The sequence below is a fragment of the Lygodium microphyllum genome, chromosome 6 (assembly GCF_053477565.2).
Source record: "Lygodium microphyllum isolate KBCC chromosome 6, Lygodium_microphyllum_v1.1.10, whole genome shotgun sequence".
In the NCBI taxonomy this organism is placed as follows: domain Eukaryota; kingdom Viridiplantae; phylum Streptophyta; class Polypodiopsida; order Schizaeales; family Lygodiaceae; genus Lygodium; species Lygodium microphyllum.
Window position 1 is genome coordinate 53,831,280 of NC_141140.1, and position 21,730 is coordinate 53,853,009.

The 21,730-nt window shown below is 41.5% G+C and overlaps 1 protein-coding gene and 1 non-coding gene across 2 annotated transcripts; both read right to left on the minus strand.

Annotated features, from left to right (window-relative positions):
• Positions 1-3,379: 3,379 nt before the first annotated feature.
• SS1 (glycogen/starch synthase, ADP-glucose type) lies at positions 3,380-21,520 on the minus strand. Its single transcript, XM_087679513.1, has 15 exons — positions 20,806-21,520; positions 19,899-20,254; positions 19,613-19,690; positions 19,376-19,500; positions 19,122-19,203; positions 18,876-19,049; positions 18,708-18,789; positions 18,527-18,618; positions 18,375-18,437; positions 18,161-18,250; positions 4,898-5,022; positions 4,529-4,637; positions 4,380-4,435; positions 3,809-3,848; positions 3,380-3,719 (listed from the first exon to the last, which is right to left on the minus strand). The coding sequence occupies exons 1-15, from the start codon at positions 21,122-21,124 to the stop codon at positions 3,564-3,566; spliced, it is 1,947 nt and encodes a 648-aa protein (XP_087535639.1). The 5' UTR covers positions 21,125-21,520; the 3' UTR covers positions 3,380-3,563.
• Positions 16,679-16,781, minus strand: LOC148034565 (U6 spliceosomal RNA). The gene has a single exon (XR_015691247.1). It is a non-coding gene; the product is annotated as a U6 spliceosomal RNA (small nuclear RNA).
• Positions 21,521-21,730: the final 210 nt, after the last annotated feature.

Sequence of the window (21,730 nt, forward strand, 5' to 3'; positions counted from 1 at the left end):
CAACTCTAGGCAAAAAGTTAGCACATAGTGGCATAAAGCATAAGCCTCAACATGGCATACTTATCAACCTTGATGTTCATGTTAAAGAATAGGGAATGAGGTCATTCTTCCTACTTTATCTTTTTTTTACTTGAGTAATGTATGAGAAGCCAAAGGTAGTTATTGTTGAGGATGAGCAAGGATAGTTAAGCTTTTGTTAACCACAATGGTGAAGAGGAATGTGAGTCAAGAAAACATGCAAAGTAACCACAATGGTGAAGAGGAATGAGCAAGGATGGTTAGGCTTTGTTAACCACAATGGTGAAGAGGAATGTGAGTCAAGAAATGCAAAGTAGTAGAGTCAAGATGGGAAGGATTACAATTTTCAGAGTGCACTTTATTAATTAAGGCACTACCATCCGATGTGTGCAAGAAATACATATTTGTATGATTTCTTATGATTTCACATTTATTTTGTAATATTATTTTGAGAGCCAATCTCGCTCCTCTGCAAATTCTAAAATATCTTGAAAATAGGTAGGAAGACATGTAGTCATAAGAGGTCACAAGTGCTAGTCTTCCATTCACTTGAGGGGATTGATCCAACTAACTCGCAATGTATACACAACATAGAGAAGATCGTTCAAAAGCCAAAAAGTGGAAAGGAGACCCAATGTATAGATGGAACCCTAAATCCTAAAGCTCATGTATAAAAGCCAAAAAATGAATGGAAAAGCTCATTCGAGTGTATGAAAGTTTGTATCTTCTTCTTATTCTTCTTACTTCCATGTCCATCTTCTTAAGCTCAACGTGAAGAGTGAGGGAGAGTGAGTATGTGAGAGAAAGTCATTGAGGAACTTGAAGGGTGAAACTTGCATCTTCTCTTGCATTCTTTTCTTCTTGTTGTTCATCAAAGGCTCTGAGAGAGAGAGAGAGAGAGAGAGAGAGAGAGGTATGGAAATGAAGAATATCCATCTCCTTCATCTGCCGTCTTGTTCTTCTTCTATCTTCTCCTCTTTATGGAGCAATCTAGGCATTAAGTGGTGGCAAAGCAACAAAGGAAGCAGACCAAGGGAGCATCATCCAGATCGTGTGGCCATCTTTAAGGCATCCTAGATATGCAAGGGTAATAAGGTGAGCCAACTACAAGCTCATGTTAGTGAGAGGAGCGTAAATGGCAGTGGTGAGATTGGAGTATGTGCCATCGCATGAGAGGTGGTTGAGTGCATAAGCATTGAAGCCCCTTAAAAAATAGGAGTTTCATCTGGAAAGTGTTGCATGTAGCTCGACATTGTTGGTTTCGTTGTTGGGACTTGAATGAAATCAATTGCTCTAGGATGCTTGCATTCCCACCAAACAATGAATATGAGGCTTGCATGTTGAGATAGTGATTAAGAGGGAAACTAATCTCCTAATCTTGAGTTGATTCCATTAGATAAAATTTCCATAGGAGAGGACACGACCTATTGTTTACACATGTAAACTTCCCACCCACTTTTGGATGGGGATTCTCCCCCCACCTTTTGGACAATGGTGCATTGTTTACATATTGCAACCAATCAAAAAATATATAAACATATTATTTTTCACTTTTTTGCAAAATGTGTCCTTTTGGTGTGAGAAAGTTGTGTACGTGGCCAATTTCAAACATTACATGCACACACTCTGGGCAAGGGTTGAGTGGGCATCTGTCATTGGGTGTAACCAGCCCTAATGGAAGAATGACATACGGGGAGCTCTGGTACCTCCTACAGACGAATGTGACCCAACGCGCGCCATCGACAATTACTCTCAACTATCTGCAAAATGGGCCAAGTTTTTCCAACCTTACATGTGGGAGTGCTTTGATTGAGGACATTGAATAGACAAGGCAGTGCTCACATGAGGAGGAATAATCGCAGATCATGATCATTCAATCGGCTGCCTTGACAAGAGAGGCAGGCGTCAGGGCTTGAGAGAACAGGGGAGAATGTGGGAGAAAAGCCCAAAAGAGACGAGGGGCAAGGTCGAGGCCTGCGTAGCATAGCGGAGGCCTTCTTGGAGGCAATCAAGCAAGAAAGGCTCCCTCTTGTTGTGGACACGATTTCAATAGACTGTTCCACCACCAACCATCATCCATGACCCGCTCACACCCAACCTTCGTAGGCATACACAGCAATTTAGACACAACCCACCTTGGCATAGGCCATGAAGAATCGCGGTTCGCGCCACCCCCATTCAACCCATTTATAGAGACAGTGCCTCAGATTTTAAAAAAAAGGAACATACCCCAATACAAACCTTGTAACACTTAGGGTTTTTGCTTTGAGTCAAGGGGATTGCATTGATTTTTCCCTTATTTATTCTAAGTAGAGCATATGTCTAATGAACATTGGCATAGTTTCAACCATGGAACAAACCCTATAATTCAAAAAGACCATTTCCAAAGAACAAAATTACAAGTCCAAGAGCCAATAATAGTACCGTAAGCCAAAGCTTGAACTTCCCAATCTATCTTTATATGTCAAATCCATAACACCTATCAAGCACCATTGTGATACCCCTAAAGCATATGATAGCCAACAAGCCATTAAGCCAAGAGAAAATCCTCCCCTAAATCCATATACATCACATGCTTCCAAAAAGTATTATGCCCAAGAGAAACAAATGTGATGTTTGCTTTTGAGGTGAAAATGAGGAAAAAGAAGATCAAGAAGTCCCAGGAGACCAAGGAAATCAACATGAAGTCCACAAAGAATGCCTGAACTTCCTTGCTATAGATAGGTCCAAAACTTGTAACTTCTATTGAATGCTTGAAGTGGCATTTCTCAAAGGTATAAGTTCAACAGACTCAGTTTTTGCAAATTAATGTATGGTGCTTCCATATTTTCACTTGTATCTTTTGGATAATCGGACTTTCAATGTCAAACTGCTTGCAAATTCATGCTGATTCCATTCCTACTTATATGTGTCGATGTCCTTTGTTCAGCCAGCTAGTGCAAGTTGACTTATTTGTTTAAACAGGGTGATTCAACCATGAAAAGGGGAAACAGAAGGGCATGCATCAATCTCCCTTTATATTCTTGTGTAAGCTAATACAAAACAAGTCTTTGCTTTTATCATGTAAGAATACCACTATTCTTGGCAAGTAGAAAATGCACCATTCTTGGCAATTGCAAAATGAGTCATTGGCCCCAAAGAGGGACACAATAATCAGGGTAATCTGTTTTTGTCTTGAGATCACCTGCAATGGGTGACCATCTACTGACTATTCTCAATCCTTGATATTGATATAAGTAAACCTATTAAGGTTTTCCACATTGATACATGGAACCAGTACTCTCATTTACAGGGCTGATCTAAAATATACATTGATGATACATGCAAAGCCAGTTTCATTTGAGCCCAGCAGTGAAGAAAGTTTACATAAAACACTCAATTTTATTAATATGAATTTTTGCACAAGGCAAAAATTTAATGTACATGACTCCATGCATGACACTCAATTCTTTACAGGCAACTGGCTATGAAATGTGTGATAAGCTATGGAAGTGTGACTGCTGAAACTTTCCTCATGCTATTTAGAGATTGGGCCTACTTGATCTCTATGCATATGGAGGATCAATCATTGCCCACTCAAATACTTGCTCATACTGTAAGGCCGCATAGTCCCATGAGAAGTCCTGTGACATTCCTCGCCGCATGATCCCTTCCCATGATGCTCTGTGCTCCTTATAAGTTTGTACTGCAGTCCAAATAGCCTAGAAAATAAAGCACCAGTCAGACAACAAAACTAAATACAACCTTAATGGGAACCTTTCTACATGGAAAAAGGAAGCACAATAATTACCCCCAGCATAGCCTCCTTAGTCAAAGGAGTGAATGTCCAGCTGCACATGGAGATTGATAACCATCACAAAAAGGATTTGAAAGTCAACAGAGCAACTGAAGTTTTTCTCATTCAATGCAAAGGGCTAGAGTTCCAAGTCAAAATCCCAGTCACATGCCACAACAAAAGCTCAGTATGCATCTACAAAGGCATGCTCCAGTCCATCTCAGACTGTCAAGACAGGTATACCACCTTAAAACCATCCATGAAACCAGGGTTCCATTACAGAACTAAAACAAAGATTGAATTCCCTGCTAGCTCCAACTGTGATCCCTTTTCCATCTACTTATGTACTCTTGAAACTTGGATTCAAGGATTTTCCAACAGGTAAAGCACTGTGCATTTTGTGCAGAATAGCATGCATTGTACTCTGATCATAAGTTATAAAGGAATGAATGTCAAATACAAGAAAAAGTTGTGCACCTTGTGCATGGTGAGCAAAATAGACGTACGGACCCTCTGATCAGTCACAAGAATAGATGGTAATCACAAGAAATCCTATCCTAAGGACAACGGAATAGACGAGAGATACCCTGTGCCAGATCCTTGTCCTCCATTTGCAAATGGATTGAAGTCCTCCACAGTGTCCTGTCCAGAAAAAATAATGCTTGCTGAATGAGAATTTTGCATAACATCGCAAAGGTACAAACTTGAACTTTTATTAGGAAGCTGCTAGCATACCCGCAATCCACCCGTACAATGTACAACTGGTATTGTGCCATATCTCATACTATATAGTTGATTAAGACCACACGGTTCAAATCTTGAAGGCATTAAGAGTATGTCACACCTGATCAATGTACAAACAATGATATATCTCTTCTATACAAACGTTTGAACTTGATCAAAAGGACAAAACCCATCAAGTCTCTCTTCTAGACAAATGCTTGAACCCTGAAACATGCAGACTTCTGTGGCACTCAATAGCTTACAGATCAGATGTACTAACCAGCTAACCATAAATGTGTCAAAACATATAACCAAACAATTTTGTATGTGTACACCATCAATTGTTCGATGGTCTCATAAACAACTGAAAATGCAAAATACCCTGCTGTGATGCGGTGTGCCACAGGGACACTAAAGCCAACCCAACCCCTGAATTTGTCCTTATAACTTGACTCAGCCCACTTCATCCAAGTTTCAATTGACAACTCGCCAGATCCAAGCATAACCTATAATTAAGAAGCATCCATCAGCATCTCCACAAAAGCATCATGACATGAAAATTGAGTGAATTAAAACATTAGGCTTTCATACACATCTTGAGAACTAGAGTTGATGAGTTGTTCTACAAAAGGAGCAGCCCACTGTAAAACCAGTGTCCACTCATGCAACACATACAAAAGATTAGAAGAAGTTCTGTTCTTAAGCACAACTCATGCCCCTTCAGCTTGTGGCACCATCAACTACAGGTACTACAAATAACTCCGATGCCATTCCCACAAGTATCCATAATTGCCATAAAAGACTTGTTGCAATTTAAACAAAAAAGAATTGGTGATAACATGAAAATTGTTCATGGCGAAATCCACGTTCCAACTTCATGTCAAGCTTTCTTGAGTGGATAGGTAAGCATTGGTAAATTCTCCTCATATGAGTGATTAAAAACAACGAACCTTGAGAATGCCCATAACTATGTGCATTGGCTAGTTGAGGTCATGTCACAATAACTATGAGTTCTATGCAAATGACATGCTCTAAGCTACAAGTCCCAAGCAGAAGATCTCCAATATGAAGAACTATTGTCTTCCATTTGATGGAAGTGCAGTTCTCCCTCAACACATTGAGAGGCAATCTGTGCTCCTACAGGTTGTTCAAAAAAGAAAGGGAAAAAACATCAAGAAAAAAGAACAAGGAATGCACGGTCTGAACATTGAGAAAATGAACAATAAAAGAGAGAACACAAGGAACTCAAATAATAAATGAATGGCCAATGGAAACCATAACATAATACATGAGATGTACTATAGAAACCACATGGATGAATGGCACGTGTGGTGACCAGCACTACCTCTAGTCTCCCTCTTTGTAAGTGGATGTGATCCAATACAAGAGTGGAGGAGTGAAGTATATATAGGCTCCAAGATGAAAACTAAGACAAATGAGCTAGCCCTAAATGGGCTGCCCAACTGCCCATAAAGGTTCCCAATACAAAGCCTAATAGCTCCAATCTCCCTCTCTCCAAGTGGATGTGATCCAATAGAACAAGAGTAGAGGAGTCAAATATATATAGGCTCCAAGAAAGAGACCCGAGATAAATGAGATAACCCTAAATGGACTGCCTGCCCAATACAAAGCCTAATACCACCATGTCCCATAACACAGCAATGATCTGCCAAAAACGTATATAGTACCTACAACAATGACAAATGATGCTCAAAGTACCCAAATGCGCCACTGAAAATACTCCATGGTTCCAAATGTTGATCAAGCTCAAACCCTAATCATAGAAGATGGAAATAGCCGAATCTCTATATTTTTCACAAAGAACCCCGTGGAAAGCACACTGTGACCATGGATTCCCCGCCTTTGGCCAAATCACTAAAGCAGCCCCTCATGGGGGAACAAACTAGGAGCAAACACCATTCACTATCCAAACATCCCATATGGCCTTGAATGTCAAACCAGCTCCAAGATTTGAACTGCCAAACTATGTCGATGCAGGTAGAAAGCCTCCCTCAAGGTCCGCCACGCAATACATCATATGAAAGTATGGCACATATTAACATGCCCTCAGTACAGGGTGCTTACGTTTGGGAGGATGGGCGGTAAAAGGCAGGCCCAAAGGGGAAGCCAACTGGCTGAAACCCTAATAGAGGCCTAAGAAAAGTGGGCATCAAGTGGACAACAGGCTGGAGCAGCAAAATGCAAGGCTAAAGAATGTGTAGGCCAGCTGGAAAGAAGTCTATCGACCCTCAAAAAGGTGCCACTTGTGAGAATGCTGCAAATAATTGGAAGCATGAACACTAACAAAAAGAAAGAACACATGAAAACAAGAAACTCGTAATGAATGGGCAATGGAATCCAGAAGCTGAAGCACAAAATGCTAGTAGGGCATTGCACAACGAGGACCAATAGTAGTGCCTAAAACCAACCTTTCCTTTTTCAAAAGGTTGATAGGACTGTAAAATACATTGCTTTGCAGCAATTTACAGCAAGCAATAAATTCATAAAATAAATGTAAATTCCCTTCAACTTTAGTTGCCCCAAAACCTACTCTAGGTTTTAGGCCTTTTCCCCTTTGGATCACCCCAATTCTCAAAACTCCTAGATTGCTGCAAAAATCATACATTTACTGCAATTCCAGCTTGACCAACATTAAACATTGCATTTTGTGGGCCAATCTCAATCCCTTGTGCACCAAAATTGCTAGGAACACCAGATCATTGCCAAGAATCCTGTTTGGACACTGAGGACCATTCCAATGTGACTATACATCCCATGCAAATCTAAGAGATAAGTAGCATATTAGAGAGAATTCTCAAAACCCCCCCCCCCCCCCCCAAAAAACAGAAATGCTTTACAGCAGTCACCTTCTGTTTTCAGCCCCAAAAAGTGCTGACAGCTGTAGATCAGTTGCCCTGCTGTAATTACGGTTTTCTTGCTGTTCTTTGCTCAAAAAGTAGGTTCAGTACCTATCGTTTGCTCCAAAATGAGCATCACCCTCATTTTGATGCCCAACCTCAATTTTTAATTCCTAACCTCTTTGAACCTGAAAGTGTTGAAACTTTCCACCAATCTAGTCTTGCATTATAAATCATCTAAATCTCTTAACCCCATGACACCAAAAGTCATTTCCAAGGGATATTTAATGTCTCTAACCAAGATCTAACCTAGACAGCCCATTGGCACTTGTTCCCCACAACTTCTACCAATGTTCCCCACTTCCCAAGCTAGGATTGTCTAGTCATAATGACACACACTCAACTTAATCTCGCATGTGCATAACTTAAGAGTCCCACCTTAGGTATCCAAAGAGCATTAAATTAAACATTTACATCCTCATGACAATACCTAAAGTCTCCCTCTCTCCCAAGGATGCAAGATGACGCGATAGAACAACTAAGAGTGGACTAGAGCATATATAGAAGCCTCAAGGTGAGACGTGAAAGAAGTGAAGAAACCCAGAAAAGCCTCAAGACAAGACACAAGACAACTAAAGAAACCCTAAAATGGGCCAGCCAGCTACCTTTGTCTAACACCCAATAAAGGCTAAATGTAGTGTACAAAACTAACACCCTCTCTCGAATCATGGGATCATGGCTGATCAATACAATGAAATATATGATAATGGGAAACACACCAACCCCTAGGGACCACCGCCATATCTAGTGATCTACAAGAAGTTGTAATATCTAACACATACAAACAATGACAATGAGCTAGGAACATGGATACCCTGAAACATCCCACTAGGATCCAACTTGCACACAAGACACAACGTAAGCCAAACTCACCATGAAAGGAACTGAACATCAAACTAACCTCTCAGCCATAGAGCCAAATGGGCTCACCCTCAAGCCTAAGAGTTAGCAACACTCCGGGTCACAACCGTATCCCAAGGGCCGGCGTCCCACACCATCCCCGTATACGGATGTGTTAGCCAACGGGCCGAGAGTCCAAGAGTGGCGATCACACAATGAATCTGCACAATAGAATCTTGAGTCCTATATTGCCCTAATCCCAAAGTGCCCTTAGTGCATTCACAATAAGTCACTTTATGACCATTATGACCAATGCTACTAGCATCCATTTGAACGTCCAAAGACATAACAAGCATGCACCACGTACTATCCAAACCACCCATCATGGACTTGGACCATACCAACTATAAGGTTTTGAGTTGCTAAACTAACATGGTGCATATGACAAGCCTCCCTCCAGATCCACTACATCAAGAACTCAATGAGGCCGGCAAGCCCCACCATGACCCTCTCACAACCCCCCTCTTTCCCGGGTACTCATAAGGGATGGCAATATCACTAGGACTAGAGAATGGATTCCTTGATCACCGATGCCTTAGATGCACGATTCAAATTGAAGTTGGAGTCTAAGGATGATGCAGCGCCTAAGTCACTCTTGCCCCTTCTTTCGAAAAGCCGCTAGCTTCTTGCAATCTTCTCCTAGATGCCCTTCTTGCCACATAAAAAGCACTTTCACCTTCTTCTTACAACCCCTCTTTGTTGCTGGAAAAGCTCACACCTCTGGAGCACCAACTAGATAGGGCAACGTCCCCTACAACCTCAACACAAGCTCATTGCATGTGATGAGAACTAAGTCATTGAGGTATGGGCCCTCAAGGCATCGGCTAGACCATCAAACTTCAATGGGATCTTGTAAAGCATCAAATCCACAAGATGTGTTGAGAAAGAGCAACTTGCATGCTACAAAGTTGATCTTGGATAGTCATCACTCAGAGAAGAAAAAACAAGATGGAGTCCATCGAGTCCAACTTCAAGGTCTAAAGATATCCACAAAGAGGGACAATCTGTGTGGGTGATGGGAGCCTTGCACATCCACACCGCGAGAGAAGTCCCATAGTAGCTTGCATGCTTCAAAGCTGAACTTGGATAGTCATCACTAGAACAAGAAAAGACTAGATGGAATCCATTGAGATCAACTTGAGAGTCTAAAGATGTCCACAATGTTGGATTTTACTCATGCCTATGCTCATACAAGAGTGTCAATGACTTGCACGTAGGACACTGCTGGGCACTTTTTACTCTCCGTGTAAGAGAGGCTTTTTCCCCCAATCACATTATTCCTCGTCTGTGTATTTATGTTACACATTTTGATCACTTACCGTACATTACACACATCTGTGTGAATGCACTTTAAGTCACTTACACAACCCTTAAGTCTAAGGTTTATACTTTGTACTTTGTATCACTTTCAATCAATCAAGTGCCCAGCTGTGACCTCTCTCTCTCTCTCTCTCTCTCTCTCTCTCTCTCTCTCTCTCTCTCTCTCTCTCTCTCTCTCTCTCTGTGTGTTCTGTTGTTCACACTCCCAAGCTGAGCTACTGTCCCTCATCCATAGCAACCAGAAACGTTGGAAACATTTAGAAATAAATGTCAAAAACGTGTTCTGTAAGTTTCTTTCAAGAGGGTGTAAAATAAGAAACGCGGGTATTTTTATATAGGGATTTTTAATAGTTTTGACTGGGGAAAGAGGTTCTAAACTTCTATGGAACTCTCTCTTAAACAAAGAATGGCTAATTGAGCTTAAGTGATAATAGAGTCAATTGAGAATAATACATTATACATTACATATCCATGATCCATTATTGACTTGTCACTTATGACAAAGTTAGTCTTTGGACAAGCTATACTATGGTTTAGAACTCAAACATTATGATTCATACAAAGAAAATTGAAATTAACATTTAAATAGCCTATCTATAATATGGATTGAGTCAAGTTGCAAGATCATGATTCTCATTTCAAAACAAATTGACAAAATGTCAAAATCGAGAATGAATCGTAATATATCATAAATAACTCATAAATGAGACTAAAGTCATATAATATTCAAATCTCAAGACAAGAATAGATACTAGATTGACGAAGTTCAATAACTAAACAAAATCACAAAAAAATCAATCTCTCATGCAAAATCTTGAGCCCTCACGAGTTATTACACATCATCATCATCATGTTTAACATTGCCCAATAGTTTTTGTCAAAAAAACCATGTTTTGAGTTCCAACTCACCAAAAAAAAATTTAAAAATAAAAACACCTACGTTTTTACTCTTAGAAACGTTTCATACTTTAAGAAACGTTTCGTAAGTTTCAAATTCAAAGAAACGCATTTCGTAGCTGCTATGCCCTCATCCTGTTCATCATCACCAACAACTTGTATCAGAGCTTCCTCGACCACCCTACGGCCACCTCGACCATCCTGCAGCTCTTCAGTTGCAACATTGCCCGCCAGCTCAATCAGTTGCCACCCTATCTGCGCTAGCTGCCAGCCCGCCAATTCTATAATGCATTGCCTGCAGCCTACCAATCCTACAAGCCACCGCCTGCAATCCACCCAACCTCGCCCGCCAACTCTGCAATCCACTCAACCTTACCTACCTACAACAGCTCCACCCGCCAGTTCTCGACACAAGTCCACAACCACATCCCAAGGGTTGGCATCCCATACCACCAACCCACACCATCCCAGTGTACGGATGCATCAACCTACGGGCTAGGAATCCAAGAGTGGTGATCACACAATGAATGTGCACAATAGGGTCTTGAGTCAATAAGACTCACCTACCCTAGCCCCAAAGTGCCCTTAATTTAAATGAAGTCACTTCATGACCATTGTGACCAATGCTGCTAGCACCCATCCGAATGTCTGAGAACATAACACTTTCCCCCTTATGAATGATTGATGTCCTCAATAATATCCTCAAGGATGAAGTGAGAAAAATGACTATTGAATGAATGTACCAAGTTCTTGTCAGAAGTGGAGCAGCGGTGGAAGCATAAACATGTCCTGAAATAAACTCCTGAAACACAAGACAAAAAGAGAAAAGAAAAGAACACGATACAGATGAGAACTCAGATGTATGCACGGGAAATGGAATCCATATATCTGAACACGAGACAGTCGCATACAACAGTGAGTCACTGGCTACGTGGGCACTGGCACTGGCACTGGCTCCTCTCTCCACAGAGTCTGCAGATGGTGAAGGTGATGATACTAACTGAGGAGGAGTACCGAGTATAAATAGGCTGAAAAAGTGGGGAGCAATAATGCTGGCCGACTGGTGCATAAAAATGCTCCACTGGCATAAAATGCCACACCAGAAAAAACCTAAAATACCTAATAAAAATGCCCAGCCCAAATCAAGCTCAGACTCACACATGAGCTGACAAATACTCTGCTAACAACCTCTCTCAGATCATGAGTGATCTGATACAAGACAATAGTACAATGAAAAGGGATCAGAAACTATACAACATAGAACCACCAAGTAGAACCATGGATACCCAAGCAGTGGGTGATCAAGCCACCACCAAGGTGCCTCAGAGAGAATCTGATGTCGATGTCGATCGTACCAAACACCTGAAAATAGAGAAGATCATAGCATGTCTCTGTGTCCATCACCAATGTCTCGCAGTAGCATACAAGACCGTCCTGGCAAAAATGCCCCTGAACATAGGAGACCATGGATTCCCCGCCTTTGGCCAGACCGCCAAAGTGTCCCCTCATGTGAGCTCCAGACGAAAGCCTCCCGCTCTCTGTCAGAGAACCAGCTCATCATGAACCTGGATGTCAATCCCAGCTCCAGGATTTGATTCCGCCAGACTGAAGTCGATGCGTCAGGGACGTCCCTCTCTGGAACCTGTGCACCTTTATAAAAGTATAGATGAGGCGCGGCTGCCCCATCTAAACACCCGCTCACACTCCCTCTCTGGCACAAGAGAGTCGTGAGGGATGACCTCATCACCACCACTAGAAAGCAGCCGAGGAAGGGGCCATATGGAGAGGATAAGAAGAGAAGTAGAGAAGAGATGGAATTGAGAGAGGAAACACAGCCAAAACACAAGCACAGACTGCAGAAAATGAGAGTTCACATGCAGTATAACCCAAAATCTGAGCAATAGAAGACAAAATCTGCTGCAAAAAGTCAAAAAATCAGTCAAAAAACTGCCAAAAACAGCAAAAACGGCCTGAAGTAACAGTCACCCAGCCACGAGAGATGCTGAATCAGCAAAACGCAGGCTGTAAACTGGAGAAAAACAGGTAGAAAACTGTCGCCACCAACTGCAGATGAAAAACGCAGGCAGCAAAGGGTGCGTAGGCAGCAGGCGATGGCAAAACTACAAAAAACGCAGGCTGAAAACAGCCCCAAAACAGGTCGCTTGGCTGCGACAGCAGTCGTCTGATCAGCAGGGGTAGAAGACAGTCCTGAAATCAGCAAGAAAACACAGCAGGAGCACAGATCCTGGAATCTGATACCATGTCAGAAGTGGAGCAGCGGTGGAAGCATAAACATGTGCTGAAATAAACTCCTGAAACACAAGACAAAAAGAGAAAAGAAAAGAACACGATACAAATGAGAACTCAGATGTATGCACGGGAAATGGAATCCATATATCTGAACACGAGACAGTCGCATACAACAGTGAGTCACTAGCTGCGTGGGCACTGGCACTGGCACTGGCTCCTCTCTCCACAGAGTCTGCAAATGGTGAAGGTGATGATACTGACTGAGGAGGAGCACTGAGTATAAATAGGCTGAAAAAGTGGGGAGCAATAATGTTGGTCGGACAGCATTAATGCTGGCCGACTGGTGCATAAAAATGCTCCACTGGCATAAAATGCCACACCAAAAAAAACCTAAAATACCTAATAAAAATGCCCAGCCCAGATCAAGCTCAGACTCACACATGAGCTGACAAATACTCTGCTAACAGTTCTAAGTAGCCTCCGCCTCCAAGCGGTTTTTCCACTTCACCAAATACTCAAAATAAATGTCCAACCGGATTGTTTAGTCCTAAGGTCAAGCACCACTTTCGATTCGAGTGGAACATAAGGAGCAGTATCCTCAAGCCATGGGACTTCTTCAATAAGAACAATTAGTTCACCTTTTCCCAATCGTTCTTTCAAACAACTCATATGGAACACAAGGTAAACTTGGATTTCCGAAGGTAAATCAACTCATAGGATATGCTATTGTCTTCTTGGTAATCTAGAAAATACACAATACCTCAAGGACAATTTATAGCACTTGTTAATAGTCATTGAATCACAATCCTTTGGGACTTTAATATAAACCTACATCTCTTCCTAGAGCTTCCAAGGAGTATGGTGTTGATTAGCATAAAACATGGAGAGTAAAAAGTCTACTACAAAATGCATTTTTAACCCCTTAAGCTCTGTGGTAGCAATCGATGATTTCGGCTCATATAAGCAAACTCAATTTGAGAAAGATAACTCTTCCAATTAGATTGTCTACAGAAGACATATGCATGCAGTATATTCTCCATAGTTTGATTTCTCCTTTTGGTTTATCTATTAGTTTTAGGATGTTTTGAAGATGACATGAACAATCAAGTTCCAGTTTTTAAAAAATCCTTCGCCAAAAATGGCCTTTAAACTTAGGATTCCAATCATTAACTGTTTCATCGAGCGAATCATAGTCTATAAAGATGTCAATCAACCACAACCTAGATTGCGTTCATTACCCTGATTTATATGGAGCAATCCTACTTCAAAATCCATAGAAATGCTACTCCACTTTCTATCAAGAATTTATAAAAGATGCAATATCCCTACTTGTCTATGCCGTTCAGCTTTATAAAGCTAATGCTGCGAGCACTCACACACATATGAATCAACCATACTCTTAAGATGCGGCCAATAAAAGCAGCTAGTAACCGAGACCAAAGTCTGATGTATATCAAGGTGTCCAACCCTTGATGCATCATGACACTCATATAAAATTTTCATGGAGATATCACAATCATCGGGCACACACACTTTGCTTTGTTTAAAAAGTAATCCTTTATAAATGGGATACTTTCCCACCATCTTTCTCTCAATACCCAACTTTCGAGCGTAAAGAGCACTAAAGCTTTCTTAGCTACTAGATCCCTCTTGAGGTTATTGCCAAATCTTACCAAAATGAAGATCATTTTGGCAACACCCTTTGAGAGAAAGATACAAATCAATCGAGATTTCAAAGAAGAATAAAACATTAACTTCAAGAATTCAACTAAGAGTATCGGCAACAATATCAGTTGTACCCTTTCTATAGCAAATTTCGAGATCAAACTCTTACATAAGCTCCGCCCATCTCACCTTGCGGTCACAAAGATCGGGCTAATCACAAAGGTATTTTAATGAATGGTCCATCGGAATAATAAACCGAGCACCATACAAATAATGCCACCATAGTTTAAGCGCATGGTCGACCACCAATAATTCACTCTTGGGCAACATAAAGTGTTTGGATGTCAGTGAGCTTAGAGCTCTCAAATGCGATAGGTCAACCATCCTAATAAAGGACAATATCTAAATCATAATTACTCACATCCATATGAACCTCAAGATTAGTAATGTAACATCGATACAGTAGTAACCAGCCATTCAATGTTTGAAACATTGATCAAACTCACTAGTCCAAAAAACCATCGGACTAGCATGCTTCTTCTTGCTGTGGATACCCTTGAGCAAACATGTCAAGGATTTAATAATATTAGCATGGTCCTTTATGAACTTCTGAAAAAATCCAATAAGACCTCAAAAAGATTTTACTTGCCTTATGGTCTTCGAAACAGGCTAATCAAGCACTACTCGAACCTTTTTGGAATCAATCCCCATCATTGCATGTATGCCTAGCTATCCAAAATCCATTGGATTGATACTTCCATGATGGCCTTGCATTTGCACACCATGCCCCATTGGTAGCAATTGTTTTACTTCATTAGCGTCATTCGGAGCTACATGAGAAGCAATGGCATTTTCTTCGAAGCATCATGTTGTCCCAAAGGTGTAGAAGATGACTTCTTTTTCTTGCCCTTGCTATCCTTTATCGGAGCATTTAAAAATCAAGTGAATTGAGGATCCTTTGCTAATTTGGCAAAAAGATTTGCTACCGTACTCCTCTGAATTTTGAACTAATCATCTAATTTCTCTTCCCCTTGCTCGTCATCAGCATCATTTTGCCTTAAAGGCCCTACATCTTGACCAATAACAACATTTTCAGCTTACTGTCCATCATGTGAGCCTTGTCCAAGATTAAGCATTGCATTTCCTTCTTCTCCATGTGAAGGTTCGTGCTAAGAGGCATCATCACTACTTGATTCCATCTCACTATATGAAGACATCTTGCTATAATTACTCAACTAAGCGCAAATGTTCAATACTATGGCTTGCAATGAAGTGCCTCAAGCCCACCAAGTCAAGAGATTTGATGGTATCCTGGCAATGGAACCATGAAACCAACCTTCCTACTTGAAGAGGGTGGTGAAAAACCTAATTAAGCACTTAATTACAGCAATTAACAAATTCACAAAACTGAAATGCACACTTGTACCATACAATCTTGGACATTGGATACCCTATCGACCCCAAAATTGGCACCACTTGCAATATTTCTTTGATTTGTATTGAAATTGGATGGAGTACAACTGAGATTTCTTAATCTCCTCCGATGATCCAAGAGCTCCTTGCTATCACAACCAATCAACAAGTCTTTCAAGCAATGTGCCCTTGATCTTCATCCAAGACCTGTACAAATTGAATCCCTAATTGGCTAAATGCCGCCCAAATCAAATGGGATGGGCTAGCATTTGAAATTCCTAACAATTCCTTGAATTCCAGCTACTGATTTCAATGTATGATACCTCTAACTGCTAGCATGAATGCCAAGAAATCCCTAATAATTCCTTGAATTCTAACACCTGATTTTAGTTACAATGTCTCTAACTACTCGCACAAGGCCCGATGCGGCTACTAAACCCTAATTTTTGCTGTGAGTTAGGATTTACAACAGAATTTCCTTTACTGCCCACCAAATTTGACTGAGATCTGTTGAGGATGGCTAAGATTTGCTGAGAGAATGGACTAGGACGTGAGTATGCTGAGGAGAGAGAAAAAATCTGAGTTTTCGTGCAAGAAAACCCCTAAAACTGCTTGCCACCTGCTCCAATCAGACCTTGATGTAATCGCTTGCTGCCTAGGACCTCCAGAATGTTGTTGCCAGCCCCTAGGAAGTACAATCTTGCTGTCACCTACCTCTAAAGGCCTCTGGCTGCTATCGCCTATTCCAAAATGCTCTCCACAACTCCAAAATCTTACTCCACAACTCCAAAATCTTATTAGCAGCTCTCTCTCTCTCTAGATTTGTGCGTGTCATCCTTGCGTAGGGGCCATGCTAATCTTCTCTATATCATTCCAATTTTATCAGATGTCCCCGAAGAGACTCTCTCTCTCTCTCTCTCTCTCTCTCTCTCTCTCTCTCTCTCTCTCACACACACACACAACCAGCATGAACTAAATGGACCTCCCGGCCCCCAGATAGCCTTCTGCCCCATTGCCTGGGTATTTTTGCCACTAGGCAACCTTCTAATCCCATTTTCCAACAATTTTCAGTCATTTAATTATTTTTTAAAATTAATTACAGCCCTTCTATCCTTACCCCAAATTAGATGTTCCCATCCACAATTTGATTGGCTAGGCCATTTGCAACCTTGAGTGGTCCCAAGCCTTAATTGATACACAAATTAATTAATTAGTACCTAGTTCTAGTATCATCATTGACACTTCTTGGCCAATTAATTATCCTAGAGCCAAACTGACACCCAAAAACCAGCTAGCATAACTTGTCACAACTTTTTCCTTTTATCCCCACTCATTCCTCAAGGTCCTTAGCCTGTCACCATGAAATAACTGCCATGTGCATCACATGTGCCTTACAAGATTGCACATTTGATTATTAAATGAATCAAAAGCAAAGCATCTCAAAAATTTCACATCCACCAAACAAAAAGACTAACGAGGAGCTATCAAGAGTGTCAAAACACTGGACTGCCATGGATAAACATCAAGGACCAAAGCGCATGGGATGTGCACATAAGCAAGAACAAAGGGTGGCTTGTAAGAGAGAAAAAGAAGTTGTTGCATGATGGAAAAGCCTTGTCGAAGGGGAAAACCTTGATAGAGCTCCTCACGATCTTGGAAATCCCCTCTAAAACTAAAAGGGTGAAGAAATCCACAACCATGTCATTGATGTCGAAATCCCCATCTAAAAGCAATAGGAGGCCCAAGAGAACCACCAAAGAAGATGATGGGGGATGGGATGAAACTTGTGGGATGAGGGGAGTGAAAGTGGCCTGAGGGGAACATGTAGAGCAATGGGGAGATCCTAAGGACCTCACTCAAAAGAAGAAGAGCCAAGGAAATGGAGCCAATAAAGCCCACGCTTTTGATACCTAGATGGCCCCTAAAATAGCATCCTCAACAATGACTACATACTAGATGATGGATGTTGGCAATCTCGGGAGTAAAGGATGAAATTCGTATTCAAGACTTTAGTCAACTTCCAAATAGTTAAGAAAGTGATAAAGCCATGTAGGGGGGCAACTGTTTGAAGATCACTTGCATAAGTGCTAGAAGAGCAGCTTGTATGATGAATCCAGGCTCAGACTCTCCCTTACACTTCATATGAAGAAGTAGATGATAAAGGATATCTCCATGCACAAGGAAGCATTTTCATACATTTGAATTAGTAGTGTCACCTTAAAAAGGCAAAAGGTGAAATTTGTTTCTATCAAGATATGTAGGAAGCCATGTGAGAAGTTACCATCTGAATATCAGCTTGCATGAGCTCTAGAAGAGCCGCTTGTATAATATCAGGTCCCTTCTGATAATCCAACCTCCCAATGAAGCCAATCTGTAATCAGAAGTGAAGTCGTTCATGAACTTCATATGTTACAGTTATGATACATAGTGCATCAACAAGCACAACTCAATTCATAATTCAGAGAGACAGGAAAAGCAAATGCTTTTTTTCCCACCAATGGAACATCTGGCCGCACAGCGAGACCAAGCTCTTTCTGTAGAGCAGCTTTGCACTCAGCCTGTGAACCAGGTTAAAAATATGTTAAAATTCCTTGGTTACCTATAAAATAATGGATCTCTGTACTCCTTAAAGAAGAAATTTTGAAACCTTTCCAGTCAAATCCTCTATAGAATACTGAGATGCAATATGCCTATCAGAAGAAGGATTCCAATCATCCACATCCACACCATTTGTGATGCCTGAAATACATAAGAGACATAGTTTAAGAGAGCTCTTTAAAACCTTCTGTGTCAGAATTTGACAAAGTTGGTAAAACAAGACACTTAACCAGTAATTACAGCTTTCCGAGACCTAAGAAGGCCATCTAGACCCCATCCTCCTTCCACCGTAGTAATCTCCCATGCATACCCCTGGATGCAGCTTGAACAGACTCCTCAAGACTACTGATCCAAAAAAATTGAGTGAAAAAACGTTGGGATAAGGCTAAAGGACCTACCTTGCTGACTGTAAGTATACGATCCGCAGTAACTACGGCCCCTTTCAAATGGTTCACAGCCTCACCCTTGTCCAGTGCATGTGCCCTTGCCCAGGTTGGAAACACCCATTCAAGTGCACCATACCAATCCCCAGGTAAACCAAGCTTGCTGTAACTTGTTGCAGGTTCCACTCCCTGTAGGATAACAAGTTAATCAAGAAACACAATAAAGGTGCTTCAATATTTAATTACATTCCAGAGTATTACCTGGTGAGCAAGATTGTGAATCGCTAATATACTTCTTGCATCTTTGTAAACTCCATACGTCCGATACTTGGATGCTAATAACCTGAATCCAACCATAATGGACCAATTATAGGCACTAAAATCGAGCCCTGTTATTGTCCTCATCAATGTAAATAGCTTGCACATAAATAGCACTACAGAGAATGATCTTTAAATAACATACAAACAGTTCATAAATTGTTGAGTATCTGCAGGTCATAGCTTTTAATGCTTACACAGGTACAAGACTTGCATGCCAATCATTTGCAATGAAGATACATTTCTCCCCATATGTATATCCTCCGCAGGGTAAAACCAAGGGGGCCTCACATGCAGCATGGCAGAGAAGTGTAAACCGGAACTGAGATCATTAGACATTAGATTGAAGATTAGTTCCTTGGAGTTTCAAGGCATCGAAAGGAGGAATTTTGAAACCGACAATTTAAAAAATCTAAGTGAAGTCTTTAGGGTACCTGATTATCACCAAAAGCACCCCTTGTGTCTCCATATGGAGTCCCAGGCCTGTGATAAGATGGATGATCAACAAAAACCTGCAACAACCATATACAATGCAGCATACTTGGTGATGTGAGCAGTCATGAGACAATAAGAAACAAGGGTTTGTGAAAACATTCCTAATCTATCATGTAAAACAGTGGGACTTTGTCTAGTCGTCCTTCTTCAAATGTAGACTACCTTTTGTTTTATATTTGAACAAAAACAGTGCTCAACGAAAATACTAAAGGTGCTTAAATATACCCAATCAACACCTGCACGGAACTCATGGAAGAAAGCAACCTCATGCTCCCCATCAAAGCAACCGACTTTTATTCTGCATTGTGCATCAAAGGCCCCACTATACTTGGCATCATCAACACCGTTCATGTACCGAGGAGACACTACCATCACCCTATGACCACGGGAGGCAAGGGCAATGGGAAGGGATCCACAGACATCACCGAGACCCCCAGTTTTAGAGTAAGGGGCAACCTCTGCTGAGACAAAGATAATGATGAAAGGGTTCTTGGTTTTCTTATTGCTTTCTTCCAAATCATTGCGAGCAATTTCTGCCTCTTGAAGACTCCTCTGATCAGCAACCCGCCCAACACCCCCACCTGAGGGAATGGGCAAGGAATTAGCAAAAAGAATGTAAAGGTCAACATAAATGATATCTGGATAGCAAATATACGCATGTGCTTATCTGAGAAGGTCATTAGTTCTCCATTTACATATAAAGAATCAACCAAAATGTGATGATTAGGACTTCATCTGCTTTCAATAAGCACTTGATGAAAACAGAAATTGTCAATTTGTCAATAGACCATAAGAGTGCAAAATCCCTTTCCAAACAGCAAATTAGCTGTGAGCCACCACCTGAAAATGATAATTTTTCCTGTCAATCAACCAAAGCAGGAGTCTCTTGTTGATCACAATACTATACAAAGATGTAACTATCGCCTCAAGTCATGCGATCAACAAGACGTTTGGTAAGGGCAATTTTACAGTAGCCCTTACAGGTGAAAGAAAGACACAAGTGCGAGGCATTTTGACAGGACAAATTTTGATGCAGTAAAATAAGGTTGTTTGGACAATAGACATGAACAAGAGCTAGTCTTGGCTTACTGCGAGATAATAATCATCCCTCTCTAAGTGCAAGAAAACCCACCATGGCCTGTCAGAAGCGGTCCTCTGGCAGGATCTCGTTCCTTTTGGGCTGTATCCAAAGCGGCATCGACGCTTCCTGTTGCCTGTACTCTGGCTGCCTTAAGAGCATTGAGCTCACTCCTGATGTGAAGTTTCCCGTCACATTTACACACTGCTGGATTACGCAGAAGCGTGCGCTGGTCGCGCTGCAGGTGAACGAGCTGAGGCGAGGAAGCAATGCATTTGGGCGACTTGCATCGGAAGGCAGCGGAGCCCGAGGAGAAGCCATGGCACTGCGAGACACGGGGTGAGCCTGTCAACTGACTTGTGGTAGCTGCCATTGCCCCCAGATTGAGGCTCAGGAAGGGCTCATGGATGGAGAGGCCTGCTTGGATTCAATTCTCAAGAGCTACCTATGAAGTGCGTTCTGATGAGCACAAATTCCAATAGAGCTGGGGGAATTCCTCTCTCCGAAAGCGTGTGACTTATCCTGGAATGAGAAAGGGGATATCCAGTCAATGGTGGCAGTGTAGTGTACCTATGTTCATTCCATTGTTCAAGCCTTCAAGCTTTCGAGGTAATCTTCTTTCAGGGTAATCCCCTTCGAGACAGAAGAGGGGTGGTGATGACGGCTGGTGGGGAAGCGGGCCCTCGTCTCTCTCGCTCGCTGGCTCGCTCTCTCTCTCCCTCTCTTTTTTTTTCGTAAAAGCTCTCTCTCTCTCTCTCTCTCGCTCGTCTCCTAGGCTGATGAAGTATGTGAGGACCCAAGTACTCCTTTCGGATGGAAGGCGCGGAATTAAAATTAAATTTAAAAAACAGATATAAAATGAGGGGTTTTTACCATCGCTATTTTTTTCGAGGAGAACTTAGAAGATAAAAATAATTACAAAATTAAAAGGGAAAGAAATTAGAGGGGAGAGAGCCGGAAAGCAGAAAATTATTCCCTG

What these genes read in the sequence shown, in the direction of transcription:
- SS1 (XM_087679513.1), bottom strand. Translation starts at nt 21,124, where the DNA reads ATGGCAGCTACCACAAGTCAGTTGACAGGCTCACCCCGTGTCTCGCAG. An exon ending in TCCGTGCAGGTGTTGATTGG is followed by an intron (nt 19,691 to 19,898) that starts GTATATTTAAGC and finishes TGGTTGTTGCAG; the next exon opens with GTTTTTGTTGATCATCCATC. An exon ending in CATGCAAGTCTTGTACCTGT is followed by an intron (nt 19,204 to 19,375) that starts GTAAGCATTAAA and finishes GGTTGGATTCAG; the next exon opens with GTTATTAGCATCCAAGTATC.